Raw genomic sequence first — 20,139 nt, forward strand, 5'->3', positions numbered from 1 at the left:
TTTAATTTTTAAAATTAAATTAATAAAAAATTAATATTTTAATAAGATAAAACGGTGAGTTTTGAGTGGACTAACGACAGTTAGGAAAAATTGACGGTAGAGAGTTTTCTAGTAGTTTCGAGTAACCCAGGAACTAAATTTTCAAAAAAAAATACTCAGGGAGTTTTTAAAAAAAGCGCGTTGACCTAAGGATTTTTGATATGATTTCCCTAAAAATTATAGAGGGGTAATTTCGTCATCTTGCTAGAATTGGGAGGTACATTATAATTGTTTTGATAATTTGAAAAGTAAATTGTCATAATTGATAATTTGGGGGGTAAAATATCTTTGGAGTGGTAGTTTGAGAGTGTTAATTGAACTTTGCCCCAAAATAATAATAATTGTCATACAAAAGGCAACAATAGCTATTGATATTTGTTATCGTACGTAGATGTTTTTCACATTTTCTTGGTCCATGTTTGATAAAAGTTGACGCAGAAACAATTTGATAAATCAAAAGGATTGAAATGCTTTTATATCAGAAAACCCCAACAAGTATTATATATTCAGCAATAACAACAATGCCCACCAGGGTAAAACGTTGGCATGAAAACAATTTACAAAGTCAAAAGGCATACAACAGAAGCACAAGCATTTGTAATATGAAGCAACTTTAGAGAAACTCCAAAGTCAAGACTGTTAGCAACATTTGTTAAGTTTAGTTTACTTGAGTTCCCCTAAAACATTATGTTTCACAGGATATGCCAACCCATTTAGTAAGGAACGATAATGGAATCTATAAGCTCTTGAAGTGGAGCCAGCTCCTTTCTGTCAATTAGTCCAAATTCCTGCAAAAAACCAGCATCATGAATTTAGCTAAAAAGAAAAGAGAATTTCTTATATCAGTACCAACTGCATTTTAAATAAAGGACATGTTCTAAAGAGCTTTCATCTGTTCAATAGAGTAGTGGTGTATCAGGGTTACTTAGATTTCCTGACTTATTTAGGTTCTCTACTTTGGAATTATGCAAAATCTACAAATGTTTTTATAAAATAGAAAATAAAGGATGGAATTCCTTACAAGACCATGCGGATGTTCGATGAAGACCTTAAACCTTAGAATTAGAAAAAAATAAAAAGTCATTGAGATATGGAAGACTTACACAAGTAAAAAGTATGAAATGCTTGAAGCATGTATTTAGATGGGCCTCCTCCTTGAGGCTTACAATCTTCTGAAAGTGAGAGTGATAGATATGGGCATATACACGAAACAATCTTTTGAATATTGTCTTCACAACATCCTTGAAGTTGAGAGGAAAGGGTGCCCCTACAAATTTTTTAGCAGACAACTAATTATAAGAAAATGAAGAAAAAAAAATGAGATAAGATGCAAATCAGACAACGGATATTACCAAGCCTTTGAGGAAATATGGATTCGTTATCAAGCTGGCCTTCAATCCAGTCCATTAAAAGTTCAACATATTTTGGAGCAGAAACCTCAATAGGTTTCTTTATCTTTTCACCGTCTGCCCATCTATACTCGTATCTGTAAAGTAATTGTATCTTCATTAGAACTGTAGATCTATAAGTACACACATAGATGCAGACGCACACAGATTTACTTAAAGCAGATGAAATCAATATTGGTAACTTGTACATTTGACTCCGCAGGAGAAGGCAGGGAAAAAAAACCCAAAACAGAAAGAAAAGAACGAAAAAGAAAAAAAAAAAAAAAAGAGCATAATTTCCTGCTTCAAGGTTTAGAAGATGTTTCAATCATTGGGCAAGTTTTCAAAAAATATGCGCAGGAAAAGCCCAATAACATTGGAGAGAACCTTGGACACATTCCTCAAACATAGATAAACCAAAACAATAATGTGCTAGACAAGGCTAATACCAACCCCATAACATGACAAAGATACAGAACTCAAGAAAAGCTGTGCATTTATACCGAATCTAAGGACACATACTACATCCTCTCTTAAGGGTAAAAGAAGTAAAAGTTACAGCTTGAATGAAACCCCAAACCAGGCACATCATATGAAATATTGGGGTAAAACCAACCTTCATTTTGTACGAGGGCAGAAACTAAGTATCATGTTGACAACAATTATGCTTCTTAATTGTCAATTATTAACAAAAGCAATAACAAAAATACATGTAAAAATCAATTAACAAAATCATACAAGCATTTGACTAGAAAAGCGGAAACCAAGTTGATGTACCAGTAACTAACCTACAGATCTTGTGATTCACCAGGATAACTTCCTTTACTACTCGCAGAATTATAAACAAAATCTATAATGGCCAGAATGCATGGATCTATTCTCTCCTGTGATTTGCAAACATAGACATAAATGTCACGTTTCAACACCTGGACTGGGTCAAACAATGCAACTCCTGAAAATCTTGACAGGAGCATATGACCACAAGTGTGCTCATTGAACCCATTCACGCACACAAATATGTTTATTTATTAAGGCGGACAGAAACTTGTATGCATAAAAATCATAGATAGTGAAACAATAATGGACTTGGTGGACAGAAAATTGTTGTGGTGGCAGTCAACTGGGCATGACAGATAAATAGAAATAGTACCTCGCTGGACAGAAACTTATTGAGAGATAAAAGAGGCAATGCGAGCATAAAAGGATTTTTTTCACATATTTGATCCCATGTATAGATAGACCAAAATTTGATTCTTGAAGTTTTGAGGCAAAATTGAACTCGGTTTGAGATCAAACCAATTTATCACTTTAATTTTCAGTGTAGACAGAAATGTAACTTTGGAGTTTCACTTTTCCTTTAGGTTTCACAGTTTCTTATAAGATAAAGAACTACCCCAAATATTAGATGGAAATGCTCAAAAAAACCTAATGAAGAAAGCAGAAAAAAAAAATGGAAAGTCACATTATTGATTTCCAGAAAAACTAAAATTCATAGAAGGTAAGGGAGGAAAAAAAAAAAGACTTATGATAGGCCATACTTGGGGCCTGCAGTCATTGTTGGACAATTCTCGTCGGTACAAAACTCTGTGAGGGTACCATAGAGCAAATTCACTTGGTTGAAGAAATCGACAGCTGAAAGTGAAAATAACAAACAACCACATGAGATTTGGATTTCACATTAAGTAAAATAAAAATTCATGGAAAAATATACTTTTACATTTTACGCATCAGATAAATAAAGAACACGACACAAATTAGCTAATACAGCAAAGTAAAACATGACTATACTAAACCTAACAGGTTGACAGGTATAACATGATAAAACAAAAGAGAAAAGCTCATAAACACTTAACAGGCTACTTATACTAAAACACAAGCACGCAAGAGAGGAGAATTACTGTTGACAGCAAGCCACTCGTTTAAATCCTCCCCAGTAGGAAGCTTTACCGCTTCCCTCAAGTTTCCGCTACCTAGGGTTGCATCAATGTGCTTTCTAAGTTGTGCTCCCTGCATTACAACAGGACATAGAATGGTATTTCAGTTATACCAGTATAATTTGCAGAAATTGACTGCTAAGTTCAAGAGTATTGTAATATATATATATATATATATATATATATAAAGCAAAGATTAAGTAGTAAGAGGACCAAACTCTTTTTTTTTTTTTATGAGTAATAACCAGTCTTATTAAAAGTAAGAGGACCAAACTCTGGTCTATTGAGAAGTGATAAATTCTGGAAAACAGCCAATTAGTTAGGATCAGACGCCACTGCAAAAGCTATTCACTCTCACATATACCTACTTTCAAGAGCATAATTTAACATTCGTCAAATAGTCCAAATACTCGAAGAATCTGAAATTTGTAGGAAATTTTATTTCAAAATGACTAATGACATCATCATTCTATCAGGCTACATGGAAAACATCCCATAATAATCCACATCTTCCCTTGTGTAATCTATATCAGAATTTAAACTTTATAAATCAGGTATTCTTTCACTCTACTCTGGTTCAACATTTAAGCAAACAATGTAGACCATGCTTTCCAACTGACAGACTTTATTCCATTTCTTCATACTTGAAGCTGAACTGTACAATTCCATGAATTTAATTTGGACTATGTTCACAACTACAAAGAAGAGAGAGAGAGAGAGAGAGAGAGAGATGTTGTTGATGATGATGACAGTGACACATAAGCAGCACAGGATTTAGCAACAGTGATAAGAACAATGAGCACCCGTGGAAAAAACAATATAACAAATCTAAGCCTAATATAAATTAAGAGATCATGTCAACCTCAAACCATTAAGAAAGGCCGAAGACCAATATTACTGGTTAAAAAGAAGAACCAACCTTACTCCCCGAGGGTGCGCTCTTTTTTGGACGGAATGTCCTCTGGTTTCTGTTTGCAGAACAATTAGTAAGGCATGTAATCAGTGGAAGATCATCTTCATGACAAGGTTTTATAAGGCATCAATTATAGACTGAAGTACTAATGTATGCAAGATTTATGGGTACACTGCCATGATATTCACACACACACACACACCACACAGAGAGAGAGAGAGAGAGAGAGAGGGAAGCTTTGGCATCCAGCCAGCTAAAACTTTGTAAAGATAGTCAAGCACTCAAGCCCAGGAACTTTCTAACTCTCCCCCAGCTACATGCCTAATTTTGCCATTTTGGCTTATCAACGACCACACTCTTGGTCACCCTTTTTATTATAATGTCTTTCTTTAGAACCTCTCCCTATGATATTTTTCGTCTCTGCCCATCCCTTTTCTGCTCCTTCAACTAGAATCAAATTACTCTCTTCAATAAACTCATTGGTCTTTATTGCACATCGCCAAACCATTTTGGATGAATCACATGAATCTCATGAAGAAAAAAAAATTACTTTGTCTTCTACCATGAAATAAAAGTCAATATAAGTTTTACCCTTTCCACAGGGTTTTCGAAAAACAAGTGGCCACACATTTTTCCTTTTCATCATACATACTATTTTCATCCCATCTCCAGTTGAGGCTCCCAAATTAATACTTAAAAGTAAACATAGCCAAAATATGCTCCACTTTTTACAAACATCTAAGCCCATTATCTTCCGTCTTTGAAATTTAGGTGCAAAAAATATCATACTGTTTAATAAAGCTTTATTAGGTAAATGGACCTATGGAGATAGGTGATTGTCAAGAAGTATGAGATCCAGAAAGGGGGTTGCTATTCAAAATAAAACTCGAGAGTGGGCCTTTAAGGGATATTAAAAATGGTTGGGGGAATTTCTTCAACTTCGTCTCCTACAAAGTTGGGGATGGATTTTGCATACATTTTTGGCATGATGTTTGGTGCAGAGAAGCGGCTCTCAAGTCCTCATCTTGGAACTCTATTCTATAGTTCGTAACAAAGACACCTTGGTGTCAGATTACTTGGATCCCTTCGGCACATATATCTATTGGAATCCGAGCTTCTTCAGGGTAATCCAGGATTAGGTGCTGTAGTCCTTTGTCGTATTTCTCGACGTATTGTACTCTTTGGAAGCCCCTCCAAGGGAGATAGATAGAATGTTGTGGACCCCGACATGCAATCATGGCTTTGAAGTGAAGGGCTACTATAACTCATTACAGTCTAGAAAGTCTTGTTTGTTTCCTTGGAAGAGCGTTTGGAAGGTGAAGGCTCCACCTCACATTGCTTTGGGTAAAATACTCACAATCGATAATCTTAGGAGGCAAGGATTTACCCTTGTTAATTGGTGTTACCAATGCAAAAGGAACGAGGAAACCCTAAACCACCTCATCATCCATTGTGAGTTTACTAACGGGATATACCACTTGGTTCTCATCTTATTTGGGGTTTCATGGGTCATGCCTAATAATCCTAGCATTGTTACATTGTTGGAAGACTCAAAAGCGGGGATACTCCAAAGAAGCCATTTGGAAAGCTATCTCAACATTGTTAATGTGGAGTATTTGGAGAGAAAGAAATTTCCGCCTATTCGAGGATTAAGAGTCTAATGTACTATGTTTAAACTCCTCCTTTTCGAGATCTCTCTCAGATTAGGCTATAGCTTATTTTCCTAATTTTTACTCGTCAAATCTTGTAGATTTTGTTAACTTTTAAGATTTTCGACACCAATAGGGTGGTTACATCTTTTGTTACTTTCGTATATGAGGGCTTTTCCTCGTCTTCTAATAAATTATTATTCATTAAAAACAAGTATCGTCCATTTCTAAAAACTCCCTCCAACTAAATTGGCTAAATAACCAAAAACAAAAAATTATTTTGAAAACAAGCTGTCACGCAATTCTCCTTTTCATTGTATACACCAATTCCATCTTGGGCAAAACATACTCCTTAGTACCAACTTCCACCCCATTAGTTTCCATGGTTTAGAAATCCAACAAACTAAATTGCTTAGATGATAAAAACAAAAATACTAACATTTCTTCTGTTAGGAATGATAATCAGAGAAAATACTTTGCAACCAATTCAAAGGTAAACATTGATATTTCTTTGCTTATACCATAGTTTTTTTTAATAAGTAATCGCAAATTTCTTAAAAAGCGCAAAAGGCGCAACCCAAGTATACATGAAGTATACAAGAGATACTCGTAACTAGAAGAAGAAAAAAAATTAAAAAAATAAAAAATAAAAAAACATGAAAGCTAAAAAATTTAAGTCAAAGGCAGCTGCCCAATGGTACAGTGTCTTGAAGAAAAAATCCTTTAATCCCACCATTGTTTGTACGCGGTTTACAAAACTCCAATCATTTTTTTCCCTCCAAAAACACCACATAAGGCATGACGAGACCATCTTCCACATTGCAGCATTCTGAAGCCTACCAAAATGCCATTTCCAACAAGCAAAAAGGTCTACCACTCAACTAATCACAACCCAAGCTAACTCTACAAGATTGAATAGATTTTCATCGAGCACTAGCAATCTCACAATAGAGTAAAAGGTTGTCCCAACCACGATGACATTTCACTTTCTTAGGTTATCCATAGTGAGTATCTTCTCTAAAGTAGTCGACTAAGCATAGAACACCACTCTCAAGGGTGACTTATTCTGTCAAATACTCCTCCAAGGAAAATGAATACTATCATGGGGAACAAGGACATTGTAGTATGATCTAACCTCAAACAACCCTCGTACCCAACAAAGCTCATCTTCACCACCTGTCTCAATCTGAAGGAGTACAACAAATTGAAAAACAAGATAAAGAAATCCACCTCCCCACCGTGAGCAACTCTAAGAAAGTCAACATTCCACTGATGAGTCACTAGAAAACTCTAAATGATGTGCCACAAAAGCATCCTTACAACGGGTCAAACTGAACAATTCCGAAAAAGCTGCCTTCACGGCTTCATCCCTACACCACACATCATGCGACAATCTAATTTTGGAATCATCACTGACCTCAAATCTAGTATGATTAGAAGACTCACCCCAACCCCTTGGGATATTCTTCCATAGCCCCACCCCATACAACCCACGAACCTCTTTTGAACACCACCCACCCCATGAGCTGCCATATTTAGAATCCATTACCACCCTCCACAAGGGCCTCACTCATGAACATAACAGTAAAGGCACTTCCCTAAAAGAACTCGGTTGAATAAAAGTAAATTATAGACCCACAACCCTCCTTCAGAAATCAGAGAACAAACCTCATACCATTAAACCAAGTGGAATTTGAACTCTTCATCAATGTCACCCAACAAAAAGTCCTGCTACAGCTTTTCTATGCGATTGACAATGCCAACCGGGAGGAAAAAAAAAAGAGACATGAAATAAGCAGACAAATTAGATGAAGTAATTTTAATCAAGGTAACCCTCTCAACCTCTGCCAAATATATCCTCTTTCATCCAACCAAGCGACGCTCTATCTTCTCAATAATGCCATCCCAAATAGATTTAGTCTTAAACAAAACTCCCAATGAAAGGCCTGGATATTTCACATGTAAAAAAGAGACCCTGCAACCCAAAATGCTAGCCAAATCTTCAACATTATTGACATTGCAAATGGTATCAACTATAATTTAGCCAAATTAATCCTCAAAGCAAAAACTGCTTCGAAGCATAAGAACAAACAACGTAAGTTATGAAGATGATCTGGATTTGCCTTGCAAAATTTCAAAGCATTGTACGCAAATAAAATGTGGGAAATTTTGAAGGCACCAACATTCCTAGACCCCACCGAAAAGCCTAATGAGAGAACCCCGTTCACTATACCATAGTTATCAAAATACTCAAGGATTACATGAAATTGATATTCAGTTTTAATCCATAAAAATAGTTGAGGGTTGCCTACATTGTTTTTATAAGTAAATGGATTTCATTAAAACCAAAGGGCGTACCCAAGTACACAATAAGTATATAAGAGAAACACCTAATTAGAAAATTAAGAGTTGTATACGTTACCGATTCACAGTAATGCCACATGCACTCAAATATGTCTGGTGAGGGTGTGTTTGGGTGTCAGGTCCAATTAATCGCAAATCTATGCAGAAACAAGCACCAAACATACTAGAAAAACACCAGCCAACCTCACGTGATTCTCTCTTCTTTAGTACCATATGCACGGGTAGAAGTATATTACCTAAATCAGATAAGTTTGCCATGATAGGTTTAATCTAATATACATCATCATAATGCACGACTTTCTCATTGCACAATGATATTTGAAGTTTAAGGAGAAGCTGTCGTGGGAGCAAGATTTATCCTTACTTTCATATCTTATTTTCCTTTGAGACAACGTTTGGCAACACTTTTTAGGACAACGTTTTGCTTTTCAGCAACAAAAAAAAAAAAAAAAAAAACAGAAACAAAAACAAAAGCATTAATAAACAACTCAAAACACAAAAAACTACTTTCACATTTTCGTCACACCATAACCAAAAGGCAAAAAGTATACCAAACTAACCCAGTATTTTTGTTATAAAGCCGTGAATAGAATCTAGTTAATACTAATCAAGTATGTGTGTATTGCTTAGTATCATCCCACAAAAGCAACTAACAAATATGACCAAATTAACAACGATTTTAACCCATTTGTGGCAATGTCCAAAGATTTATATAATATACAGAAAACACATTAAACTAGAAAATATTTATCCATTAAATATTAGCATCATAGGCACACACACACACACACATATATATATATATATATATATATATATATATACACAATAAAAAACATGATCGAAGTCAATAACGACCAGAAGATATCAAAATCACAAATTGTTATCTACGCAATACAATAGATCTGCCGTAAGTTATCACAAACCATATATAATTTCCATTGTTCATCATTTAATGCAAAAATCAGAAAGCAAGAACACAATCAAGAACCAAAACAAAAGATTTTATAAAAGAGAAAACATATTTTCAGGAAAAAACAATATGTAAGATCTAAATTATATATTATTTTCATATTATACCTGCCCAGACCGAACAGACTCATGGCTCGCTAGACGGGGGAGAGAGAGTTTGGGACTTGGTGTTGTCTTTCACTTCTCTAGGTGCGTTCGGGTTGAAAATCGCCGAAGAATAAAGCTTGCTTCCTTGATCTTTTGTTTTTGTTTTAATTTCCGTAAATTTCAAAGAAGTCCCTGAAGATATTGTTATTTATGTCGTAAGTTTCAGATTGCTGTGAACAAGATTAATATAATATAAATTACATTACAAATGATATACACTATACTACTTTCACTCGCACTTTTTTTTTTTTTGTGTGGGCAATCAAAATCACGTGAAATTTTTGATGAATTAATAGTAATATTTAAAATATGAGAGATGCTAGAGTTACAATCATTTTCACACAAACAAAATTACACAAGCTGACGTGGCCACGTTGGTTTGTTTTTTTTATTCTTTCTTTTCTCATTCTTTTGTTTTCTTCTTCCTTCTCTTTCTCTTTTCTCACCTGCTCCCATTTGCCATTGTCCATTTCCAGAGAGTGACGGAGAGTGTGAGACGATGAGAGAGAGACTAAAGGAGAGAAGTGAGAAAATTTTGGGACTGAGGGAGAGACGAACATGCAGTGAGATAGAGAGAAGACCTAGAAAGAGAGGGAGAGGGACGGAGCTGAGAGAGCTCGTGAAGGAGTAGAGATGGAGAGCTGGGCTGAGAGTTTCAGGGAGGAAGAAAATGAGCAGAGACAGAGGGATAGAGAGCTAGAGAGAGAGAGAGAAGTTTCAGAAAAATGGGTTCTTCAAGGGTATAAATTGTTCCCTTTTGTTTTTAATTCTTGGTTATAGTTGGCCGGGTTTTCTTGTGTTGACCATGGATTCTTGTGAGCATTTGATTCTAGGTCTCAATTGTGGAGGATTTTTGTGTCAATTTTCTTAATCCTAACCGAATGGGTCTTGAGGTTTCGGTGTTGAATTTTTTTGGGTTTGATTTTAGAGTTAGTGCGAACCCTCGAGTCTCTCTCTCTCTCATCGTCTCACACTCTCCGTCACTCTCTGCAAATGGGAGCAGGTGAGAAAAGAGAAAGAGAAGGAAAAGAAGAAAACAAAAGAATGAGAAAAGAAAGAATAATAAAATTTTTTAAAAAAAAACCAACGTGGCCACGTCAGCTTGTTCATTTCTGTTTGTGAAAATGGTTGTAACTCTAGCATCTCTCTTAAAAATTAGCAATATATTTTAATCAAAATTTCGAAATTGTCAATATTGTCATTCGTTACTTAAGTCCCATCTTTTCATGCACTTGGGTTATCAGGGACAAATGTCCCTAAAATACTCCTAAAAAAAAAAAAAGTTAAGAAACAAAATTTTTTAAATAATGAAAACATCCACCCCGATAGGTCATTTAAGAATATCCTAAACAACTCCAAAAGGGTTTAGGGGTGACTTCACATGTCTCGTAGCATACAGTACGGACATTATTCACATTCATAAAAAGTCTTAACGTTAATAAATTCTTAAAAAGTTTCACTTTTTTATTTTTTTAAAATGTATCATTTTTACCTTCATAAAAGTTCAAAATGCATAAAATTTTCAATTAAATGCTTAAAAAAAAGATAAAAATTATTCAAAGTCCCACTTATTTATTTATTTTTTTTAAAATCTCCAACGTACTTGGAATTTTGTTATCCATGAAATGAATGTAACTAACGTGGCTGGAATTCTACAGCCACAGGAGAGTTCACAGTCCGAAGCGCCTACCATCTAAAAAATGAACGGTTGGGCAAACAAGAAGGGGAAGGATTTGGCTTATATACTGTTATTTTAATAATATATATGCTGTAGTATAACCAACGATTAAAATTGAATTTTAAAGTTGACTTACTTTGAGAAGCTTTTAATATGAGAGATAAAATATAGAAAGATTTTTATATATTTAATCTTGATTGTTGTTTAAACTACAGCATATATGCTGCTGTTATTTTAATAACAGCATGTAAGCCGAATTCAAAAGGGAATGCTCCGGCAGGTCTAGTTATCACGATATGTGGAAAATGCTATGGGGTTTGCAGGTGTCAAACTCGACGAAGGTATTCCTTTGGAGAGCATGCAGTAATATCCTACCCACCAGGGAGAACCTAAAGAAAAGAGGTACCATATTGGAAGATTTGTGTATTTTTTGTTGCAGGGAAACAGAAACAGTTTCCCACATTCTCTGGGAATGTCCGATGTATGGGAAGCAAGTGTCATGAAGCTACAAAAATGTACGAGTTGGGGGGTTTGGGGGGTGGGGGTGCATTTTGGAAAATCTGTCAAACTTACTGAGCAGTCTGAGCTTGGAGGAGATGAACCTTTTTGCTCTAACGGCAAAGGGTATATGGCATCAGCGTAATAATGTTGTGCATGGGGTTTATTCTCTCACCCAAACCATCTTGTGAGTACGGCCAGGGAGTTGAACCAGCAATACCAACAGGCAACTGAAATTTTGCTGTCACGGGAGTCGAGTCAAATGGACACTGTGGGACAACTTTGGACGACCCTTCCTGTGGGAGTATACACTTTGGACGACCCTTCCTGTGGGAGTATACAAGGTTAACTGGGATGTTGCACTAGACACAAAAATGAAGCGTTTGGGGGTGGGGGTGATCATCCGTGACGAGAAGGGACTGGTGCATGCAGCCCAAAGCAAAAGTATAGAGGTAGTATACGACCCTGCGACTGCTGAAGCAGTGGCAGCCCTCCACGCTGTTGAACTGTGTTGGGAACTTGGGGTACAAGAACTGATGTTGGAAGGGGACTCGATGACTGTTGTGAAGGCTATTGAGAAGGTGAGTCCTCATCTACAAGTTTACGGAGCTGTGGTGGATGATGTCCAAGTTGTGTTGAATACCCGAAGAAAATGGAGCATCGGCCATGTTTGAAGAGAAGCAAATGGAGCTCATGGGCTCGCAAAGGAGGCCTCAAAACATTCCATTTACAAAATTTGGATTGAAGTCCCAAGTTGTATTTCTCACATTGTGAGTTTAGAGCAGATTGATCTGTCTTTGTAGAGCCTTAATTGGCTCTAGTTATTTTATTTGAATGAGAAGTAAATCTTTCTTCCCAAAAAAAAAAAAACTAACGTGGCCAGGGACCTTTTAACTTAATTCTATGATCATGTGCCAATGAACAGACAAAAAAGAAGAGGAAAGATTCTGTTTTTTTTTAGAGAGAAAAATAAAATAAAATTCTGTTATTCTCTCCATGTTTTATTGTCCAACTATTGTCATTTGCTCCTGTTGGCCTTATAATAATTGTCAATATCGGTTGCGTGAACGGCCTTTTGTTAAAAAAAAAAAAAAAAAAAAAAAAAATCAATTTCTATTTTTACCCATCCAGGCTATCCAGCACAGCCATGTAATTGGTTTTGTAACCAACATTTCCGTTAGCAAATTTATTTTTATTTCATAATGTTGACGGTACGTGAGGGTTAAAATTTGTATTTGTTAAAAAATAAAACCAAAGATTGTTAAAAATTGTCACATTAATATTGTAAAATAATTGTAAAAGAAAAACGTTAGGTATTCTCATCATCTTATGTAAATATTATTTTATAAAAAAAATTAAAAAAAATAATAATATACACTGTTTTCTTATTTCTCTCACCCTGTTTTTAGAAATATATATATATATATATATATATATATATATATAGAGGAATGATAGGGACCCAACTTTTTTGCCCAACAAAAGTCCAACTTTTGCCTTATTTATTTTTAAAAAATAAAATAAAATGAAAAATGAAAAAAATGTTTAAAGCAACCCTATCTATTTTTTGTCTTTCTTTTATTTGGTATTTTTTAAAAAATGAAAAATGGTATTTTTTTCATAATAATGTCATTTTTTTTTAAGAAAATGTCATTATTATGAAGAAAAATGCTATTTTTCATTTTAAAAAAAAATACTAAATAAAAGAAAGGCCAAAAATAGATAGGGTTGCTTCAGACATTTTTTCCATTTTTCATTTTGGTTTTTTTAGAAAAAAAAATAAAAGGTAAAAGTTGGACTTTTGTTAGGCAAAAAAGTTGAGTCTTTAGCATTTCTCATATATATATACTTGCGATCAAGAGAATACTTGCGTGGATATTATTTAAAAAAATAAAAAGAGAAAAAAAATATTACTCCATTAATTTTCATAATATTTTTTTAAAGAAATAATATTCACATAAATGAACACGAGGAAAATAACATGAAAAACCGTAAGTTCATAATAAAAATAAATAGTTGTTTATTGCATTACGCTTTCAGTATATCTTTCTCCATCTATCCTCCTCCTCTCTTCAATAACCATGGCTGGTTTGGTTGTAGACCTACCTTTGAAATCTCAACATTTAGCGATTAAAGTTCACCCCTGTAATTACATCGACGACAATAACCCTCAGCTCCGCCGTTCGGCGCCGGCCAACGCAAATCAGTACGACGTCACCAGATTCATTGTCGTCGTAGCTTTCATATCGGTGTCAGCGCTCACGCTCAGCGCCATTACCTTCAGCCTCATATGGTTCACCCTCAGAGAACAAACGCCTTCTCTTTGGCTCGATTCGCTTTCTGTGCCGACATTTGATACCTCCGACAACTCCTCGTTGATGGCCGTATATATTATCGGCCTCACCTATAAGCAGACGAACAGCCGCTATAAAATTTACTACGAGCAGATTGATGTCGGCGTGTCGTACAAAAGATTGTACGAACTGGCCAGTGCGACGTTGCAGGAGCCTTTCCGGTTGGGCAAGGAGACGGAGAAGTCTGTGAATGTTACGGCGGAGGATAGAACTCGGTGGTTCTGGCGGGATTCGGCGTCGGAGGAGATTAATCGGGCTAAGGAGAAGGGAAAGGTGAGCTTCAATGTCTTTGTGAGAGCGGCAGTGATATTTGAGGGTTCATGGTGGAAAGAGCGGGGAGTATTGGCACACACTTGTTCCGATTTAGAGGTTGCCTTTTCGAATACCTCCGGTATCGGAAACTTGATCGGTGATATACCAAGGAAGTGCACCAAAATTTGGTAGATTAATTGAATTTTTGTTTTTTGTTTTTAGTTTTTTATTTATTTGTTTTTATTTTGCAGATGCATTCATTAGGGCTTGGCCAACAAAAGTTTGGTGGATTAGATTTTTTTTTTTTTTTTTGGTCTCAACTTCTACATTATATATATATATATATTCATTCGCCCATAAAAAGTCTACTATGGGCGTATGAATATATAAGTCCCTAAAGAGTAGGTCAATCGGCACTACACCTCATAAAATTAAGGTCACTAATTCAAATCCTTCCTCCCCTTCTTGTGCGGACATATCAAAAAAAGAAGAAGATAATATATAGCTTATTCATTGATAGTAACCATACTTGTAACATTTCTCTTTGTTAATTATTTTGATCATTTTCAGTAAATAAGCTCCACATCATCTTAATACTTATCTCTTGATAAAAGTTTTGATACCCCTAACATTTTTCAAATGGAAAAAGAAAAAAATTTTACCAAGAAATTTTTTAGGACAGAAATTTCTTCCAAACGAGTTTGAAAGAAATATCCTCAAACCCATTTACAATCGTACCAAGTGATTATAAACATTTAAAACGTACATTAAATTCTTATCATCATTAATAGTAGTTTACTAACTTAGACTAAATTTAATGAGCGTTTTAAATATTTATAGATACTTGACACTATTTTAAATAGGTTGGAGGATATTTCTTTCAAACTGGTTTGGAGAAAATTTCTATCTAATTTTTTATTAGAAAGAAAAATTTATTTTCACTCTATGGAATTTTATTTTGTCATATTGTTTTTATTGAAATTTGTTTGATTTTCAACTTCCAAATGTCTTTTAAAGTTTTACATCCAATCATATATATAACATATAACCATAAATAGCTAGACTTAGAAAACAAACACCGTTTAAATAAATAAATAAAAGTAATTCTAAAAATACTAATCTCTCAGTAACAAAATAGCCCGTTAGTTTCTAAACATGCAACCTGGTTTTCATTCCTTCCTTATGTGGCATCTGGAGGTATTTCACCAGGTTTTTTATTGTTACAAGTTAAATCTTATTATAAAAAATAATAATAATAATAATAAAAGAAGATATAAAAAATTAGACCTTTTTATTTTTTATTTTTTTTAGAACAACTTCATTGCAAATAAGGTAAAGTTACCGATTCAAAAAAAAAAAAAAAAGGGGGTAAAGTTACCGAGGCGGAAATTAATACAGGGAACGGGAAAACAAGGAAAAATAAAATAATACAGTAACCTAACCAAGGTAGCTTAGAAACGCCTCAAAGCCCTAATAAAGATTTAGGAAGGCGGAAGTCACTTGCATATGCAACTTTTAACGGCCACAGCCCATTATGATGGAAAAAACTATCGGAAGTACAAGAACCCCTATAAACTTACACTGCAAAAAACATTTTTTTTCTCACTGGAGTTTTCTGGTGTGTCAAGGTGTTTGACACGTCAGAAAATTTTTCTGACGTGTGTTGAATGTCAGAAGCATAAGAGTCAAGAAATTTTTTTTCCTGACGTGTTGCTGTTTAGCTCGTCAGAATTTTCTGACGTGTCAATTTTGGCACTCAGGAAATTTAAAAATTAATTAAAAATAATAATTTTTTTTCAAAAAAAAAAAAAAAATTCGGAATTTTTTCAATTAAAAAATGTATTTTTTTTTTTTTTATTTTTTTTTTGTAATTTCTCTGCTCCACTCAAGTGATGCAGAGAAATTCGTTTCTTTGCACCACTCGAAATTTTTTTCGTTTCTCCAGCCAAATTTTTTCGTCTCTTCTTTTCTCAATTTTTTCTTTCTCTCTCTTCTTTTCTTCAGCCAGCTCTCACTTTTCTCCATTTTCTCACTCTCTCTCTCTTCTTTTCGATCTCCATTTTCAAAAACCCAAACCCACACCGAAAAAATCTTCAAACAATCAAAAACCCAAATCAAAAAATCAATTTGAAAAATCAAAAACCTAAACGTCAAACCCAACAAATCTTCAAAAACCCAAAAAATCTTCTTATCTTCTCTTCTTCTTCTTGATCTTCTCTTCTCCTTTTTTTTTAATAAAAAAAAATTATTTCTTCTTCTTCTCTTCTCCCTTTCTTTCTCTTCTCCTTTTCTTTTTCTTCTTCTGCTTTCTTCGATCTGCTGCTTCTCAATTTTCTCTCTTCACCTTTTCTTTTTCTTCTTCCTTTAGAGGGAGCTGCCGTGGAGAGAAGGGAGATTGAGAGAGGAGAGAGAGAGTGTGTGGGGAAATAAATGAAGAGGGAAGAATAAAAAGAGGAAAAATTTTCAAAATCCCGCCCATGGTGCGCTAGCTAGGGGGATGGGACGCGTCTGCACGGGGAGGGCTCGAGGAAGTTTCCTGACGTGCCATGGTTGGCATGTCAGGAAACTACTCCGAAAATATATATATAGTGTTCTGACGTGGCGGTGAGCCACGTCAGAATTTCCTGATGTGGCACATTACCATGTCAGAAAAATTCTGACGTGGTAAATGTCACCACGTCAGAAAATATATAATTTTTTAATTTTTAAAATCTGAAATATTTTTCTAATGTTGCAATATTTAACACGTCAGAAAATTCTGACATGCTACTATTCACGCGTCAGAAAATAATTTTTTGACGTGGTAAAATTCACACGTCAGAAAATTAATGACGTGGCAACAAAACATGTATTGTAGCTACGTCAGAAAATACTATTTTTTTTGTAGTGTTAGATCTAAACCAGAACTGGTTTTTCCTCCTCCGATGGCTTTAGGTTTTTAGCTTTCTCTCTGTTTTTTTTTTTTTTTTTTTGAGAAAAACATAACATTTCATTCAATAATACCACGAGCATAAAGCTCTTACATCACAGAGCAAAGCTCTAAAGCAACCATAGCATAAAACTATAAGATTACCAGGTTTAGTACTAGATTCGAGACTAATCCGCTAACTCATGACTAAAATCAGATTTAATACTAGATCTGTGACAGACAGACTCAACCAAATGCATGGATAGCAATTATTCCTCGACCCTGAGAGCGGAAAGACTCTCATGCCGAAACTCTTCCTCCTCAACCCAAAGGCCAGGATAATGATCACATCCACAACCCAAAGGCCTGGACCAAAACTAATTAATCCGAAGGCGACATAGATCGAGTGAGAGGGGGGAAAGAGCCTTATTACAAACTGAACAAAACATGGAAATTAAACAATATAGGGAAAAAACACACGCCAAAACACAAATACATCTTAAAGAAGCAACAAAATAGGGAAATAAAACAAGAAAAAAACAGCACACTCCGATCACGCACACACCGGGAACCGAAAACCGAAGGGGCGTTGGAAGCTCATCGCAGCGGGGACGCGTTGAAAGGCCCAACAGTGGATGGTGGGCGGCGAACAAGCGCAGAGAAGACCGGCAAAGCAGGACCTGAAAACAACCACAAAAAAAAAAAAAAGAGCCACCAAAACAGTGAGAATGAGCACAAAGTGGGAAGACGGTAGCCGGAAGGGAGTCGGACCCGTGCAGGCCGGAAACCGCCGCGTAAGGGGTGTGGGAGCTCGACATGGTGGGGACACATGAAAGAAAACCCTAATAGCGGGCAGCGAAGCGGCGACACAGGTCGGCGGCGACCACAGACAAAATTCAAACCCACAAAGAGCCAAAACAAGGCCAAGGAACCCGCGGCAGAAAATAAAGGCGGGGAAGAAAAGCGGCAGGGAATGGGCAAAAACGAAGAAAAATGGAGGGGGAAAAGAGGGGCAAGGAAGGGGAAGAGAGGAGGCACTAGGGCTAGGGCATCAGGTAAATAGCTAGCACCGGAGCGAGGAGGACGAGGGGAGGAGGGAGGCTGTCAAACGGCCAACCCTCCTCCCCTATGTGGCTGAAGGATTTCGCTTTTCTCTCTGGCGGCTAGAGAGAAAAGAGACGCTGTTTTCTCTCTGTTTTTAGGAGAGAGAAGAGAGCTTTTGGCTTTGTGTCTCTTTCTTTAGACCATATTTTTTAACCGGCTTAAAACTCTCGCATTAAGTTTCCAAAAAATATCAATGTTTTAATGACTTAAAAATTTGCTTGAGAAAAGTCCACATACCCCCCTCAAACTACTACTCAATTGACAATGTCTCCTACAAACTTTCAATTGTGATAATGTCCCTTCCCCCAAATTACCAAAAATTGTCAATGTTCCTCCCAATGACGAAACTACCCTTAGTAAAATAAAAACAAAAAATACTAAAACTTCTAGAAAAAACCTAAAACTAAATAATAATAAAAAAAAAAAATCCAAAGGATGGCAAATTTACTAATCTAAACTACCCTTAGTAATTCTAAAAATACTAATCTATCAGTAACAAAATAGCCCGTTAGTTTCTAAACATGCAACCAGGTTTTCATTCCTTCCCTACGTGGCATCTGGAGAGATATTTCACCAGGTTTTTTATTGTTACAAGTTAAATCTTATTATAAAAAAATAATAATAATAATAAGGGAAAAATGAAAAATTAGTCATTGTGATTTACCTGATTTACAATTAAGTCCTGTGGTATCAAAATGAATTCAAAGGTCCTCGAAGTATGCCAAAAAAATAATTTAATCCATACAGTCAAATCTTGTCCACTAATTTAACAAATTCTGTTAGTATAACACTAACTTAAATATGACAAGTATCACAATTTTATTAGTTCTAACGTTTCATGTTATCATAATCTGTTAAGTCGGTGAACGAAATTTGACCGTATGAACTAAATTATTTTTTTGGCATACCTTAGGAACCTTTAAGTTCATTTTGATACTATAAGGAGTTAATTGCAAATAGAGTAAACCACAATGACTGATTTTGCATTTGTCCCTAATAATAATAATAATAATAATAAAAGATATTAAAAATTAGACCTTTTTTTTTTTTAAGAACAACTTCATTGCAAACAAGGTAAAGTTACCAAGGCGATAATTAATACAGGGAAATGGAAAAACATGGAAAAATAAAAGAACACAGTAACCCAACCAAGGTAGCTTAGAAACACCTCAAAGCCCTAAGGAAGATCCAGGAAGGCGGAAGTCACTTGCGAATGCAACTTTTGACGGCCGTGGCCCATTATGATGGATAAAACTATCGGAAGTACAAGAACCCATATAAACTTAGATCTAAACTAAAACTGGTTTTTCCTCCTCCTCCTCTGATGGCTTTATGTTTTTGGCTTTCTCTCTGTTTTCAGGAGAGAGAAGAGAGCTTTTGGCTTTGTGTCTCTTTTTTAAGACCATATTTTTTAACCGGTTTAAAACTCACTCACTAAGTTTCCAAAAAATATCTATGTTTTAATGACTTAAAAATTTGCTTGGAGAAAGTCCACATACCCTCCTCAAACTACTACTCAATTGACAATGTCCTCTCTAAACTTTCAATTGTGATAATGTCCCTCCCCTTAAACTACCAAAAATTGTCAATGTTCCTCTTAATGACGAAACTACCCTTAGTAAAATAAAAACAAAAAATAATAAAACTTCTAGAAAAAACCTAAAACTAAATAAAAAAGAAAAAATCCAAAGGATGGCAAATTTAAAATTAAAAAAAAATAAAAAAAATCCTTTGTATAAGAAAAATATTAAAAAAATTCGATTTTTTTTTTTGTTATCAAAAATGATTTTTTTTTTAATAACTTTTTAAAATAAAATTTTCTGTTTTAAAAAATTAACAATTTTCATTTAAGAAAATAACAATTTCGTTTTCTAAAACAAAATTAAAAAAAAAAAAAAATTCTTTTAAATAAAAATTTCCGTTAAGAAAATCTTTTCTA

General features: G+C 35.0%; 2 protein-coding genes and 1 pseudogene across 2 annotated transcripts; 1 reads left to right on the forward strand and 2 right to left on the reverse strand.

Moving 5' to 3' along the window:
• LOC132174077 (MOB kinase activator-like 1A) overlaps positions 1 to 752 on the reverse strand; it is a 3,368-nt pseudogene extending 2,616 nt beyond the window's left edge.
• Positions 528 to 9,522, reverse strand: LOC132174951 (MOB kinase activator-like 1A). The gene is made up of 7 exons (XM_059586717.1): positions 9,368 to 9,522; positions 4,281 to 4,329; positions 3,326 to 3,434; positions 2,966 to 3,059; positions 1,392 to 1,525; positions 1,143 to 1,306; positions 528 to 827 (listed from the first exon to the last, which is right to left on the reverse strand). The coding sequence occupies exons 1-7, from the start codon at positions 9,388 to 9,390 to the stop codon at positions 753 to 755; spliced, it is 648 nt and encodes a 215-aa protein (XP_059442700.1). The 5' UTR covers positions 9,391 to 9,522; the 3' UTR covers positions 528 to 752.
• Positions 9,523 to 13,663: 4,141 nt separating this feature from the next.
• Positions 13,664 to 14,380, forward strand: LOC132174078 (uncharacterized). The gene has a single exon (XM_059585785.1). It carries the CDS (start codon positions 13,664 to 13,666, stop codon positions 14,378 to 14,380), a length of 717 nt encoding a protein of 238 aa, XP_059441768.1.
• Positions 14,381 to 20,139: the final 5,759 nt, after the last annotated feature.

The sequence above is a fragment of the Corylus avellana genome, chromosome ca3 (genome assembly GCF_901000735.1).
Source record: "Corylus avellana chromosome ca3, CavTom2PMs-1.0".
Taxonomy (NCBI): domain Eukaryota; kingdom Viridiplantae; phylum Streptophyta; class Magnoliopsida; order Fagales; family Betulaceae; genus Corylus; species Corylus avellana.

What these genes read in the sequence shown, in the direction of transcription:
- LOC132174078 (XM_059585785.1), top strand. Translation starts at nt 13,664, where the DNA reads ATGGCTGGTTTGGTTGTAGACCTACCTTTGAAATCTCAACATTTAGCG.
- LOC132174951 (XM_059586717.1), bottom strand. Translation starts at nt 9,390, where the DNA reads ATGAGTCTGTTCGGTCTGGGCAG. An exon ending in AGTCTGTTCGGTCTGGGCAG is followed by an intron (nt 4,330 to 9,367) that starts GTATAATATGAA and finishes TTCTGCAAACAG; the next exon opens with AAACCAGAGGACATTCCGTC. An exon ending in ACAATGACTGCAGGCCCCAA is followed by an intron (nt 1,526 to 2,965) that starts GTATGGCCTATC and finishes ATTACTTTACAG; the next exon opens with ATACGAGTATAGATGGGCAG.